The following is a 15,845-nucleotide window of genomic DNA, read 5'->3' as shown; positions in this document are numbered from 1 at the left end:
AGTTGGCAAAGTCTGGAGACATGTAGGCTCTTATTACAATGGGAAGAGTAGTGGTTGTGCCACTGACATCTAGTGTGTAACGTCCAGTGATGCTGCTGACATCCTACAGGGCTCAGGACACAAAGAATTCTCCATCCCAAGGCAGCAGTGGAGTTGCGGTTGGGAAGTCCTGGAGGAAGGATTGAGGGGCATCTGTTCATCATAGAGCTGAAGTTCCCGGAAGGTTGGGCTTCCCTCCCATCCACATAATTCATAATTCCATGTCCCTTTCTGACAATTTTTGCCTTGATAGACGCACACACACACACACACACACACACACACTTGCTCACACTCAGATACTCTCACACATGGGAGATCCTGTCTCCCCTTCTGTCACACACAATTTCTGAGTTGCAGGAAAGAAGTACTTAGTTTTCTGGCTGTTTTCAGTCACAAGGTATGTAACATGGGGAACTGTCCCAGTAATTCATCACTTGACAGTTGAGGGGTGGGGTTTCCTTGGTGTTTGGTTCTAGCTACATGCAGGGAAAGTTAAGTTCTGTAGAAGAAAAATCCTTTATTTCTCCCCAGAAAATATCCTGGGAGACCAAAGAATGTTCTCTAGTGACCCAAAAGAATGAAGAAAATAAAAAGGCCTTACGCTGTGCTTCGTTACCCCACGTATCAGAGGCAGATCTTGAAATGAGTTTTGTTGTACAAACCAAAATAGCAAAAGGCACGAATATTGCCTGACCAGGATCCTTGCGTTTTGTGTTTGTGTTTGTGCGTTTGAAATTCAGTTATTCTAACTGGAGTCCAGACCTGGGCCTGGTTCACAGGGCCCCAGGCTAGAAATGCTTCTCACATTGGGAAAGCAATTCAAACAAAAATGAGGAATGTGCAACAGAGACCTTACAAGGCTCTCAAAGCCCAAACGATTTACTCTTTGGCCCTTTATAGAAAAAGCTTGCTGATCTCTGGTATAGATGGATCTTCTTTCTCGTTTCAACCATGATATGAATGAGTCTTGGTCACAGAACCCTAATGTTGCATTTATTCAGAAACCCTAAAAGATATTGATGGATACTCCTTAGGCGTGAGAGGCCACATTTGCAGGATATATGCTGGCTGTCAGAGAATTTATTTTAGGAAGAGGTGTGGGTATTTTTAAAAAATTTTATTTTGAGAGAGAGAGAGAGAAAGAGAGAAAGAGAATGCCAGCGGGAGTGGCGGAAGGGGCAGAGGGAGAGGCAGAAGCAGGCTCCCCGCCCATCCGGCAGCCCAATACCACAAGGGCCTCCAGCCCAGGACCCTCTGGGATCATGACCTGAGCAGAAGACAGACACTTAACTGACTGAGCTACCCGGGTGCCCCAAAAGTTGTAGATATAAAACAATAAGTATACACATGATTAATTAAAATCATTAGTTGCACAAGGTATTAAGAAGGGCGCCAAAAGAGTATGGAAGGGGGTCACTGGAGTCTTTTCTGGATAAGTGACTTTAATCTGACTTTGAAGAATGAATCCACTAATTAGAGTTAGGGGCAGGAACAGGGCAAAAACTGAGGGAGCTGTTGTGCCCCTGAAAGGAACCCTAGAGATTTTCCATTTCTTCTCCCGGAGTTGACTCATGGAGAAATCTGCTAAATCAATTTCTAAAGGATAATATATTAGAGAGCAATTCGAATCAGAAATGAATTAGGGACTTCTGGTCATTATGTTGTCCCAGATGAGTCCAAGGTCCAGCTAGGATTGAGAACCATGGCACGAGGTAGACCCGGGCCCTCGGGGGTCCTCAGCCGGTGGCCTCCTCTCATGCATCTGTTCTCGTGTCTCTGTTCGGGAAATAAAAACTGAAGTTTGCACCTCCTGTAGAGCTATGATTCTGCGGAGTATGTGAGAAGATTTTGAGCCTGTCACGTTCCTCTTCAGGGTGACGAATTGGCTGGCCAACCCTTTCCTCAGGGGTTGGGGCCTTTGCCTCTTTGGGGGCAGGGGATGTTTTGGGGGCTGGGACGGGAAGCTCGAGCTGCCTTTTCCCGTGGGGAAACCCCGGCCTCCGACTGCAGGGTCTTCTCTGTGATTGAGAAGCCGCTGGGGGTGCCCGTCCGTGGCCCTGGCGACGGTGGTGCTCCGGGGCTGCGTTCTCCGGGCGTCCCTCCCCGGGCGGCCTCTGAGCCGGGTGACTCGCCAGTGCTCCTTCCTAATGGCTGTTTCATCCGCAGGGCGGACTCTGCTGGAGAAGCTCTTCAGCCAGCAGGAGAACGGGCCTCCGGAGGAAGCCGAGAAGTTTTGCTCCCGGATCATTGCCATGGGTCTCCTGCTTCCTTTCAGTGACTGCTTCCGGGAACCGTGTGATCGGAACGCCCAGTCCGGGTCGGCTCCGTTTGATGTAAGTGGGATCACTGAGGCACGTGGCAGTCAACGTGTGACGTGGCTCTGCCCGGCCACCGTGTAACTTAAAAACCGGCACGTGACGCAGGCCGTCCTCCCCTCAGCCGCTGTCTGTCTCCGTGCTTTCCTTCTTGACTCCGGTCATCTTCGGCATATTGGCTAAACCTGCTTCTCTTAACAGGTGGCCTCTTTGGACCGTTTTCCGGCCGGCTCTAATCAGTGATGATTTTAAGGTGGTTCTGAGTCCTTTGGGACGACTGGCTTAGCTGGTTGAGGACACTGCTTCGGAAGCAATACCGTAGGGCCAGAGCTTTGTTCCCAGTGGGCCGCGGGTTTCCATGGATGCCCAGAACACTGTTTCGGTGCGTTCAGAGCTCATCTCTTACTACCCATTGGAATGCAGCGGCTCTGCCGGCTCTCCCCAGCTCCCTGCACCGAGAGAATTAATACCGCCCCGCAGTAATCCAGAAGGCGTGTTCGTAATTCCTAATGAATATCAGGACAGCCGGATTGTCATTTTCAAGCCAGGGTATTGCTAATCTTTCTCAGGTACGTGGTGCTTGTGTGACATGGTAGTTTTATGGAGTCTGCGTGTCAGATCCAGGTATGTGAGAATTCTCCTCTACGATTTTCTCCTAAGAAAATGAAGGTCTAATGGGCTCACTTGTGTGGAGGCCAGGGCTGTTGAGGCAGAGTAATGGGTTCTTGTCTGTGGGTTACCCTAGTTCTTTGCGTCCGACCGTATATTCCCTTCTGCGCCTTCGTGTGCGTGCTGTTGATCAGTGAGTGAGACGACGGTGAGTTTTGACAGACAATGAAAATGGACCCCGACTGAGATCAGGACGTGATCGTCAACAATAAAATGTCTACATGTCCTGTATTTCTTCTTTCTCTTCTTTGTACATTATAACCTCTGTTTTACCTTGATCGCCCTTCAGTATTAGGAAAACTAATCACATAAAATATTGTGAGACCTTCTTAATACTTCCCAGGTGGAAGAAGATTCCTCAGGGTGTGCTGTGACTTGTGAAATGTCCTTCTTGAGATCTTCTTTTTTAATTAATTATTTTTTCAATGACATTCTAGCTAATTACTGCTAGGTAGAGCTTTTTCTTCTATAGGAAGGATTGGATAATTAAAATCCCCCCCCCCTGCTTTTTTGGTGAGAGGTGTGTGTTATTACAGAGACAGAATCTGGGGACCGTGGTGGGCTAAACGTCTTGTAGAGCTGTGTTCTAGAAAATATATCAATTTACAAGTTGGAATTACAATCAACATGTTATACAGAAAGGCAAACCCTGGCCATGTCTAAAGCTTGCCTTTTGATTGAAACTATTCCCAAGTTGACTGCATTTTCCCCTCTTAAAGTTTAGAAGTGAACAGTCTTACCACTCGAAAAATGTGAAATTGGAATAAAGTGAAAAGAATAGGGTAATTCTATACCTTCTTTTTTTAATCACCAAACAACCTTTTTTTTTTTTTTAAAGACAGAGGGGGGGGGGGAAGCAGGCTCCCTGCTGAGCAGAGAGCCCGATGCGGGGTTCGATCCCAGGACCCTAGACCATGACCCGAGCCGAAGGCAGAGGCTTAACCCACTGAGCCACCCAGGCCCCCCTTAATCACCCACCTTCTTATCTCCCACCTCCCCTGCATCCTTGTGTTAGAGCAGTAACTCCTCCCATCATTGTCTATTTGGAGGACCCTTGAGTGTGGCATGGAGAGGGAAAAGGAAACAACAGAGAAAATCCCTTAATATGGTAGGAAGAAGTTTCCTTATAATGGGGAATTGGCTTCCCCCAACTTTATGGAATTGCATTTTCTCCTTACTTTATTCATTGGCTCTGTGATATGTCTCTACTCCCCCTGCCAAACTAAAGACAAAACAGATACGAAATTAAAGGCGCTCTAGTGAGAAATGTCTTTCCATATAGTTCGGCAGCAGGTCAGTCACAGAACTGTGCATTTGCTGCATGCATGGTCAAGGATTTTCTTCAAAACTCAGAGAGGTGGGTAGCAAGACAAGGAGTTCTGTAGACCGAGGTATTGGTGGAGGAACGAGGAGAAATGCACTTGTCTGTGTGGAGAGAAGTTTCTGATAATTAGTCTCTCTGCTGATTTCCAGAAAATTGTTGTTGGGATGATTTCTAACCAACAATTCTCTTGAGGACAGTTGCCTTCGAGACATAACACCATGTGGGAATAAATTCATAGCTGGCACTCTTCCCACCCCCAACTTTGTTCCCTTCGCTAAGAGCATCTCCTTCCCTCTCCCTTCTCCTCTCTCCATTTTTTTTTTTTTTAAAGATTTTCTTTATTTATTTGACAGACAGAGATCACAAGTAGGTGGAGAGACAGGCAGAGGGAGGGGGAAGAAGGCTCCCTGCTGAGCAGAGAGCCCAATGCGGGGCTCGATCCCAGGACCCTGAGATCATGACCTGAGCTGAAGGCAGAGGCTCAACCCTCTGAGCCACCCAGGCGCTCCCTCCTCTTTCCATTTATACACATAATTAAAGCAATAAGAGTTTTGATTTAGGGGTCTTACTGATGCGGTTTATGGATTAACCTCCTTCAGTCAACCCTTTTTAGTCCCACGGTGTACATTTTTAGGGCCTAACATTTTGCTTTAGAAATGCTATAGAAAATAGGAAAGGACTTGACATTTTTCTCTTCATTATTTTTAATGTGGTGAAAGTTTCAAGAACCTGAAAAGGCAAAGAACTTTGAATGATAATGTTCGTTATTCCCGGATGCTGAGCAAATACATTCTATAGGCTCCAGAGACAGATCAGTGAGGAGGAGAAATGCGACTTCTTTCTTTCTTTTTTTTGAGAAATAAGATTTCTATTCTCCTGAAAATTCTATCCTTATCACAGTGGGGAGAGACACACAAAAACCAAAAACCAAACACCAACAACAAAAACTGAAACTAGAACAACAAATAGAAGCATCCCCCGTGAATTTACGTCGGATCCTAATAAATGCTGTAAAGGAAGCAAACCCTAGTAACGTGATAGGGTCAGTGGGGGTGGAAGGGGCACATCCAGGATGGGAGGTTGAGGGAAGCTCATTCCAGGAAGCTCACCTGTCAGGAGGGTCGTTCCAGGAAGCTCACCTGGCAAGCACAAAGGGCTTGGGGGAGCGTTGCCATGACGAATGCATGGCACGGCCTGAGTGCCTGTGTAGCCGAAATGTCATGAGTTGAGGGCAGAAAGGACTTGGGGTTGGAACATGCAGGGACTTGAAAGCCATGAAGGAAAACAGATTTTTTTTAAAAAATAGCTTTTGGAAGGTTTTGTGTGGGGCAGAACATATTTTATTTATTTATTTATAAATATTTATTTATTTGACAGAAAGAGAGTGCACAAGTAGGCAGAGAGGCAGGCAGAGGGAGAGGGAGAAGCAGGCTCCCCACCGAGCAGGGAGCCCGAGGCGGGGCTCCATCCCAGGACCCTGTGGTCATGACCCGAGCCAAAGGCAGATGCTTAACTGACTGAGCCACCCCGGCGCCCCAGAAGAACACATTTTACATGGATCCCTCAGCCTGGTCTCAGGGTAATGGAGTAGAGGAAACACCAGGGACATTGCAGTAGCTGAGTGAGGGACGGCGGCAGTAGCTTGGGGAAGGGTGGTGGTGAGGGAATTAGAGAAGAGTCCTTAGGTATGGGATGGATTCCGGAGGCAGAGCTGGTGGGACTTCTAGTGGGTTAGACATGGGGGCGATGGAAAAAGGAAGTCAACTGTAACTTCTTGGTCTAAGTAACTGGGTGGATGGTTGAGCCATTTATTGAGATGGAGAAGACAGGTCCATTGTAGGAGGAAAATGTTGTAAGGACAGAACTAGTGCTTGTTATATACTTTATTGGAATAAAATTCTGTTAATTTAGAAAACTAATACCGAGCATATAAGCTGAGAAACATAAGCTTTTTCTTTTTGCTGGTGGAATGTTGACTTTATTAGCCAATCAAAATTAGGGCCACGATACTCAAAGGCGTTTCAGCCATCAGAAGGGCTGGTAGCCCTTTGCATAGCCCTGTCTTCATAACAGAAAGAAATATGGAGATCCGTTCAGGACCTATTGCATTGTTCATTACCTTTTCCTATTTCTATTACTAATCTGGGGACCCAGAAGCTATCACCTTAGTTCTTATTCCCTGACAGTGTCTTCACATTTGCCTTTTGCTTTTTTTTGTTTCTTTTTGTTTTGTATCTCAGAATTCTAAGCTGGATTATTTCTATTCTTTCTTTTTTTTCTTTTTTTAAAGATTATATTTATTTGCGAGGACGGGGGGCAAGTGATGGGGAGAGGCGGAGGGAGAGAAAGAGCGAGAGAAGCAGACTCCCAGCTATCAGGAAGCCCAATGTGGGGCTCGATCCCAGGACCCAGGGATCATGACCTGAGCCGAAGGCAGATGCTTAACCGATTGAGCCACCTGGGTGCCCCTAAGCTAGATCATTTCTAACAAGAGAAAACACATGCATAATATAACTGCTTAGTAGATTGTATTGCTTAATTGTGGGGCATGGGTTGTTTTTGTTTTTGTTTTTGTTTTTTAATGAAGAAAGACTTTTTCTTTTTGGAGTCTTTTCTAGTCATTTCTCAAGTCTGAGAAAAAAAATCTCTTTCCTGAAAATGTTTACTGTAAATCCTTAGAAATAGCAGAACCTTCACTATTATGATACACACAGTTGATACTTGAACAACATTGGGGTTAGGGACGCCAACCCCTACACAGTCAAATATCTACATAAAACTTTTGACTTCTCCCAAATTCATCTAGTAATGGCCTGCTGCTGACTGGAGCCTTACCCATAACGTAGGAGTGGATTAACATGTTTTGTTATGTGTATAACATACTATATTCTTACAATAAAGTGAGGTAGAGAAAAGAAAATGTTACTAAGAAAATCACAAGGAAGGAAAATACATTTACTGTGCTATAAAAAAAAAAATCCACGTGTAAGTGGACCCACATAATTCAAACCTGAGTTGTTCAAGAATCAACTGTAATTTGCAGTTTTGGGCCACCGCCCAGCTACCTGTGGATGAGATATGCCAGTCCTCAGCCTGTGACTGACCACAGGCCCCAGTGCAGTAGATGGAGGTCATTTTGCAGGAATAGGTCCAGTAATATAGTCCCTTAAGATTCCCTTAAGATTCCTTTTCTTTGGAATGCTTTTTTTTGGTAAGATTTTTACTTATTTGAGGGCACCGGGGTGGCTCTGTCAGTTGAGTGTCTGCCTTTAGCTCAGGTCATGGTCCCAGCGTCCTGGGATCGAGTCCCGCATCGGGCTCCCTGCTCAGCGGGGAGCCTGCTTCTCCCTCTGCCCTCCTCCTCGCTTGTGCTATCTCCCTCACACTCAATAAATAAATAAAAGTAAACTAAATAATAAATAAAACTCTCAAAGAAAAGTAAATACATAAGTAAAAATAAATAGAAATCTATAAATAAATAAATAAATAATAAAATAAAATAAATGGGGATCCCATACAGCTGTGTCTCCTTCCACCATGTTAGGAGGCAGAAGTCACCGGCTGTGCAGTCATATGCTCTACCATGGAGCTGTACCCCGAAGGCACCAGCTGTGAACCAGGAAGAGGGCTCTTGCGGGATAAGGAGACCATTTTGGTGCCTTCGGACTCCCAATCTCTAGAACTGAGAAGTAAATTCTGCTGTTTATAAGCCACCCAAACTCTGATATTTTGTTATAGCAGCCCCAATGGACCAAGGCACCTACTAGCTTCCTCTTCTAATTTAGATCATGTTCTCGATATGTAATTATAATTTTTTTTTCCAGCTCCTCCCTTTTCTCTTGTCCTGCCCCTAATCATTGGGGACTCACAAATTAAAAGAGAACCTCTATTCTCAACTGATTCACAGCCACTTTAAAGAAATAAGATAAGCGTTAGACTGTAGTATTAGAAGAGGGCTCCACAGTCAGACTGTCCTGGGTTTGAGTCCCGGATTTCCCACTTTGTAAACTTAGGTAAACGGCTTAGTTTCTTTCTTATGTAAAACAAACAGTGATGTAGTAGTTTCTGAGTAAGGAGACAGCTTGAATAGGAGTAAAGCATTTTGCACATTATGGAGCATACAGTAAGTGCTCAATGTATGTTCACGGTTACCACAGATCATGATCATACTGGAGTTCAGTGGAGACATGTACAGTCGGGGGAGCAAAGGAGGGAATTAACTGAGTCTCCCTGGTAACTCAGTAGATAACCCTTGGGAGGAGACTCGAGGGCAGACTTGGAATTTGCTGCGGGGGCAGATGGAGGGGACTATAGTTTATAATTATCTCCTGAGTGTGACTCGGGGGAATGATAGGTGAGAGGAGGCCAGACATGGAAACAAAGGTATTTATGTCATCTTGGAGTTGTTTTTAGTATGTGTGCTGCTGAAGCAAGCACTCCTTGGGGATGTTTGTAAATAATTTTTTGGTAGTTAAGGTATAAACAGATTGGCATTTATAAGAAAAAATCATTCTGGTGGCAGAGTGGACAAGGAAGAAATTTAAAAATAGTGTCTGGGTGATCAGTAAAAATGTCCAAACTGAAACAGGCAGTGTGGATGAGAGGAGACAGCTCGGGGGACTATTTTAAAATTTGGAATTGATGGGATTTGTCATTTGATTAGATGTGGGGAAGTGAAGGAGTAGATGATTTCTCTGGCTTCTGATTTGTATCTCTGGGTGGATGATGATTACAAAGAGGCTGAATACTAAACAGGGAACAGGCTTCAGGGAAGATGATAATTCTTTCTTGGACATCTAGAATGTGTGGTTGTTTGGGACATGATGGTTGGCAGTTGCTAGAGGGCAAAGGAGCTGATGTTACTTACATCACCATTGTCGCCTAAAAGATAAGCAGATGTAGTAAATTAAGATAGAGAGTAATAATACCCTGAGATTACAAATCTTAAGGACTATGAGGAATAGGTGTTCTGAGAATGGGTTCATGGGAGGCTGTTGCCAGAAGATACCGGGATTTAGGAATTCAGAGGTGAAGCTGTTCCACTGATTCCAAAGTCCAGTCCCTGGAGTACGATGCTCATTGTCATTGGAATTGAGGCGTTGAGAGTGTTGGCTGGGACTAAGCATCCCACAGAACTGTGGAGGAGTAGATAGTGAGTAGGTGTGGGGACTCAAGACGCCAGACTGTGCCCTGCAGTCCTTGAAGGGGAGAAGGCTCTGTGGAGGTCAGTCAGTTTCCGCATTAAGAGGGGATGAATGGTGACACCACAGCTTGGCATGGGCTTCAGAGGTGCAGAGATTGTGCACGGGATGGGCATGGGATGTTCTCTAGATCACTGTGGAGATGATGAGGCCGTGTTTACAAGAGGAACCAGAAAAATTCCTTTTAGTTCAGTCCTTACTTGCTTGACTTACCACGTCAACCTTTTTGATTACCTTCTTGGGTCTGCCCATTACTGGTCTCCAATCCAGTCTCCTCAGGCTTTCCTAGGGCTTCTTGGTTCGGGGCCGTGTTCCCTTCTAGAAAAGTATGTTGGTGTCTGAGGACATTTTTGGCTGCCACGTGAGGGAGGGCTGCAGCTGCCGTCTTCCCTCCCCAGGGAAGGATTTTCCAGTACAAAATGCCAATAGCTGAGAAGCCCTGCAGGGTACATCCTGCCTAAAGCCTTTAGTGGTTTCTCTGTCAGCATGAGGTACCAGTTCCTTGGACCTCCATGATCTGCTTCCTGCCTTCTACCCTTTCACAGTTCTCCAGCTCACAACGCACTTCCTTTCCGTTTTTCCAAACTCTGTCCTTTACCAGGCTGAAGTGCTCTCAGTTTCCTAACTGTCTGTACTTTCTCTCACCCCTGGAGTTCTGTGAGTACTACTGCTTCTGCTCCCAAGCTACTATGACCATGTTAGCTCTCCTTTTTTTTCTCTTAATAGACTGTTACTCAGAGTTCCCTCTGAGATACCTTCTTTAGCCATCTAAACCTAAATTTTCTCTTAATAGATGTGTAGTATAATTTGCAATTTACCCTGCAATGCCCCAGTGCAGATTAAATTTTATGTGAAGGTGTCCCTGTGATCAGTGCAATGCTTTGTCCCTGTGTTTACCGTAGAAGCACAGATCTGTGGTAAATACAGGAATCAGGTCTCCCCACAGTGCTTTAGAGCAGACCCTAGTCCTAGGCTGGATTACAGTCTCATCGACTTCACTTAAGAGGTTAGGACAGTTACACAAGGTCACAGATGAAAACTTTTCGTGTGCCCTAAGAGCGCCTACCTCTGGAGTGATTTTGAAGATTAAATGAGATTGTTAAAGCCTGGCACAATTCCTGGCATGTAATAAGTCCCCAGTAAATATTAACAATTACTTTTTAAATTATTATCTTTCAAGTTCCAATCATGGAACCTGGTATAGCCCTTCAGTGAATATGCCTTGATTTCACGAAGAAGAGGGTTGTAAGGAAAACCTTAGGGACAGAGAAGAGGAACTAGAGAATCCATTCAGTGAGTTGTCTTGAATGATCAAGAGGTACCTGTATTTAATAATCTTGTAAACACTTGGAGGGAGAGCAGATGGGGGATGGGGTGGAATATGGATTTGTTCAGAAATTAGTTGGCTTGAGAACGGACTCTGTTGGATCTCTGCTTCTGGGCTTATTGCCTTTTTTTTTTTTTTTTTTAAAGATTTTATTTATTTATTTGACAGAGAAGTCACAAGTAGGCAGAGAGGCAGACAGACGGGGAGGGGGAAGCAGGCTCCCTGCTGAGCAGAGAGCCTGATGCGGGGCTCCATCCCAGGACCCTGAGATCATGACCTGAGCTAAAGACAGACGCTTAACTGGCTGAGCCACCCAGGCGCCCCGCCTGCCTGCCTGCCTGCCTGCCTTCCCTTCTTTCTTTAGATTTTATTTATTTGTTTGACAGAGAGAGACATAGAGAGGGAACACAAGCAGAGGGAGTGGGAGAGGGAGAAGCGGCTTCCTGCCAGGCAGGGAGCCCAATGTGGGGCTCCATTTCAGGACCCTGGGATCATGACCTGAATGGAAAGCAGATGCTTAACGACTGAGCCACCCAGGGGCCTCCCCGCCGGTCTTTCTTAATCCATTTGCTACTCATGATTTTGCTGCTGTAATTACCACTTCCACCACCCCCCACCCCACCACCAACCCGCCTTGCCAGCATCTTTCTGGATGGAGTGGCATGGAGGTGGCGGGACTAGGAGAATCTTTGGAGGCGGGGGGGGGGGGGGAACTGCACACGGTGCAGGGAAGTCATCTTGCCCACTCGATGCTGTGTTCATGCCCGCTTCCTAGTGGCCGCATGCTGTCTCTGGTTCTGAGAGGATTATACTCAGATCTTGGCGGATAACTTACATATTTGCTGCTTTAGCTCTCAGTGTTTGTGTGTGTGAATGTCTGGCATACTTTCATAACGTGGCACGAATGAATGGCTTTCTGTAACACCCCCCGGAAGAATAAGGACCTCTGTTGTCACTCAGCATTCCTAAAGCAGAGGAGCCCACAAGACAAGAGATTGGTTTGCCGCACAACGTTGCTCCTCTGTTTCAAAGAACTCCACCACATGGAATGAGTTTGATTTTCTTGGCTGGATAATTCAATAAAATAATTGGAGGGAATAGTCAATAAACGTAAGCAGGAAAAACATCTACTTACTATTCTTCATTGTCTCCAAAAGGTGTATTTTCACTTAATTTTACTTTTTAGTTATAAAATAGATTTATTTCATAAGAAATGTAATAAGCGGGTATTATCAAGAAGTTCCTACTTGATTTCTTTCTTTGCAGGCTGCACCTTTGTTTGTTTTTTTTTTAAAAAATTGCTTTGCCGTGCTAACCTTTGTTTACCACAGGATTGACTTTGGTGGGGTTAAATTATGTCTGCCGTGTTTGTAGTCCATACAGTTCAGTGTGAGGTAAAAGGCTTTTAATGTGTATTTTGAACACTGTTATTTCTCTGGACTCCATTATTTTAAAAAAGTGTTCTGTCACATTCTTTTTATCCTGATAATTTATTATTTTTTTAAAAAAATTTGTTTTAAAGATTTTATATATTTGTCAGAGTGAGAGAGAGACTAGCTTGGGTAGGGGTAGAGGGAGAAGCAGGCTCACCACTGAGCAGGGAGCCCGATGTGGGACTCATTCCCAGGACCCTGGGATCATGACCTGAGCTGAGGGTAAATGCTTAACTGACTGAGCCACCCAGGCATCCCAGTCCTGACAATTTAGTGATTTGTCCCTGGTTATTGTTCAGTGAATGGTTTTATGACTGGATCCTGTACTAATCAGTGTCTAAGTTTTATACATTTGAGTTTAAGCATATATATTTTGATATTATTTGAATTTTTTGATCTGATACAGGATTTAGTAAATTTCTGACACGTGCTGCTTTTGTGTATTTTATTTAAAAAGGTAAAACAGGGTTATTTATAAAAAGGAGTCTTTAGTTCAAGACCCACATTGGGGGTAAAGTTTACTTAAATAAAAATAAAAATAAAAACCACAGATTTGGTGGCTTAAACAACAGAGATTGGGGTGCCTGGCTGGCTCAGTCAGTAGAGTGTGGGACTCTTAATCTCAGAGTTGTGAGTTCCAGCCCCACACTGGGTGTAGAGATTACTTAAAAAACAAAAAAAGAACAGGTGAGTCCCCCACAAGTTAGGCTAAATTCAAGAGTGTTGTTAGAAAAGTGGTAAGGGTAACTCATTGTTTCCCTCACCACAAAATTTTCTGAGCTTAGAGGAAGTGTTACCAGTACTTCTGTGGATTTTAGAGTAATCCCCAACCATAAAGTTAATTGAAGTTTAGAAAAATCAATTTCTAAAAATAAATTATTGGCAGTCATACTTTTTAAGGCAGTGACATACTTTCTTCTTGATGATTTGTTTTTTCATTTAAGGGTATTAAGCTGTTAGAGGTATCTGTTTTGGCTTTCACAACTGGTTCTTTTTATCACCCACTTGGCAAACAGTGCTGAGTGACTCAGAGTTCGTTTTGAATTTATATGATGGACTTTTATTAAAATGGGTGACTTAGCCCAACTTTTCTGTCATGATTTTCTTTTCTTATCCTTCTCGTGGATATGCACTGAATATTAATAAGCTCTGTTGATGTGACTTGCATTTCCTGTGGCCTTTCTTATCTCAAGAGGCAGGGGAAGTATAGAATTATGAAATCCAGGGCAAAGTGAGGGTACCTTGTACTGAGAAAGCATCACCCAACCAGAAATTTAGAGGGTTTTTTTTTTTTTTTTCCTTTGGATACCTGAAAGAAGATTTATTCTTTTTTTTTTTTTTAAATTTTATCTATTTATTTGACAGACAGAGATCACAAGTAGGCAGAGAGGCAGGCAGAGAGAGAGGGGGAAGCAGGCTCCCCGCCGAGCAGAGAGCCCGATGTGGGGCTCGATCCCAGAACCCTGGGACCATGACCCGAGCCGAAGTCAGAGGCCTTAACCCACTGAGCCACCCAGGCGCCCCTGAAAGAAGATTTATTCTATTTTTATTATCTTTATTGTCTAGATAAGGGTTGGCAGAGTTTTCCAAAGTTGGCCAGATAGAAGATGTTTTAGGCTTTAATAAATATTTACAGTCTTTGTCACAATTGCTCAGGTCTTCTATTATTGTGTGAAAGCAGCCATTGACGATGTGTCATGAATAAGCATGGCTGTGTTTCCTAATAAAACTATTTTCAAAAATGGGTACCTGGCCAGATTTGGCCTGTGGACTGTGGTTTGCTGACCCCTGGTCTGTGCTCAGATAAGATTTAAAAGGTGAATCTGATCTGTGAGTTTGATTTTTCTGTCTCTAACCATATGCGGTCACTGGCCAGTTATGCAATATTTATTGAATTTTTCTGTGAAAAGTGCAGTTAGTCTCCTGTGTTTGTTTGCTTACTGTTAAAAGGATGAAAAGACATGGCAGCACACTGTTTAATAGGAGGGGTGTTGGTAGAAGAGTTTTGAGGTTTGAGTGTTCAGGATGACTGGAGCATAGAGTCACAGCATGAGGAGACAGGGACAGAGGAGACCACATTAGATGCTGGATGGTTTCCAGAGCCATTTATGAAGGCTTCTGAAAGAATGCTTAGGAATTGGAACTCAGTCCTGACAGCACTGAGGGTTTTAGGTGGAGGAATGTGATGTGGTCAGATCCATGTTTTAGAAAGAGTATTCTGGGTGTTTGTGGAGTATGGACTGAGAGGTGTTGGATGTGTATGGTTTGGAGGCTGGAAGAAGAGTTGTTGCGGTAATCCAGGAGAGGGGGGATGATTGCTTTCAACTACGTAAGTAGTAGTGGGGATGAACAAAGGACAATTCTTTTTTCTTTTGAACATTTTATTCATTTATCTGCAAGAGAAAGAGAGCGAGCATGCATATGCATGAGGGGGAGGAATAGAAGGAGAGAGACAAGCAGACTCTGCTGAATGGGAAGCCAGCCACGGGGTGATCCCAAGGACCCCAGTATCATGACCTGAGCTGGAGTCTGATGCTTAATCGACTGAGTCACCCAGGCACCCCAACAAAGGTCAATTCTGATGGTTCTTAGTTCTCAAATTCCAGCAGGCATTGGAATCACCTGGAGGATTTGTTAAAACATAAATTGCTGATTTATGATTCCATGAGTCTGGTTTCTGAGTCCATGAGTCTGAGGATGGGGTTGGAGAATCTGCATTTCTAACAAGTTCCCAGGTGATGCTGATAGTGCTGGTCTGGGGACCACACTTTGAGAAGCAAGGGTGGGAATGCTTTATTTTAGAAGGTTGAGATGATAAACCTTGGGGATCTGGTTGATTGTATGAAGATGAGGGAGAGGCAGAAACAAGGAGGATGTGCCCAGGTTTCTGGCTTGAGCGATAGGGTGGAGGGTGGTGCTCTCTCCTAAGTGTAAAACAGGAGGAGCATGTTGGGTGCACAATTTAGGTCTTACTGAATTTGAGGATATCTACCAAAACATGTGCGAAAATACTCAGTCATTTGTATCTAATGGTCAGGAGAGTGAGCCTAGGGGACGAGAGATCGAGGAATCTTGAGTGTGTAGATGACACCCAAAGCCATTATTCATTGAAAAGTGCCTGTAGAGTGAGAAGGGAGAGGGACCTGATGTATAGATGAACACTTAGGCAATGAGCAGGGTAAGAAAAGATACTGCAGGGAGACGTCCAAGGAGCAGTCATAGAGGTAGGACAGGAAAAAAAGATTTTGGAATATTGAGTGGTATAAGATTTTGCCAAGAGGTCAAGTAAGATTAACACTGAAAAGTAGTTACTGAATTTACCAAAAGTTATTGTTAATGACCTTGTAGAGAGGAATCTGAGTGGGTGTCGCGGACGCTGCTCAGATCTCAGGAGGCTGAGGTTTAATGGAAGGGTCAGGGTGAGTGAGATGCCGGGAGGGAGGATTAATGGAGGCGTGTGATCAGCTGCAGGATACAGAAAAATGAGATGGGTTATCAGCCGGGAAGGAAGGCTGCCCTTTTTTTTTTTTTTTT

General features: G+C 44.3%; 1 protein-coding gene across 2 annotated transcripts in view; it reads left to right on the top strand.

Annotated features, from left to right (window-relative positions):
• Window positions 1-15,845, top strand: part of FMN2 (formin 2) — a gene marked incomplete at its 5' end in the record, with an annotated part of 369,568 nt that overhangs the window by 35,047 nt on the left and 318,676 nt on the right. For both annotated transcript variants that reach the window (XM_080825184.1, XM_080825183.1), the window contains one exon: window positions 2,209-2,375. In XM_080825184.1, the coding sequence (XP_080681310.1) occupies window positions 2,209-2,375 (167 nt within the window). The remainder of the gene's footprint in view (window positions 1-2,208; window positions 2,376-15,845) is intronic.

The sequence above is a fragment of the Martes martes genome, assembly GCF_963455335.1.
Source record: "Martes martes genome assembly, chromosome: 15".
In the NCBI taxonomy this organism is placed as follows: domain Eukaryota; kingdom Metazoa; phylum Chordata; class Mammalia; order Carnivora; family Mustelidae; genus Martes; species Martes martes.
Note: the sequence above shows the minus strand (reverse complement) of the source record. Positions and strands in the feature narration are given on the sequence as shown.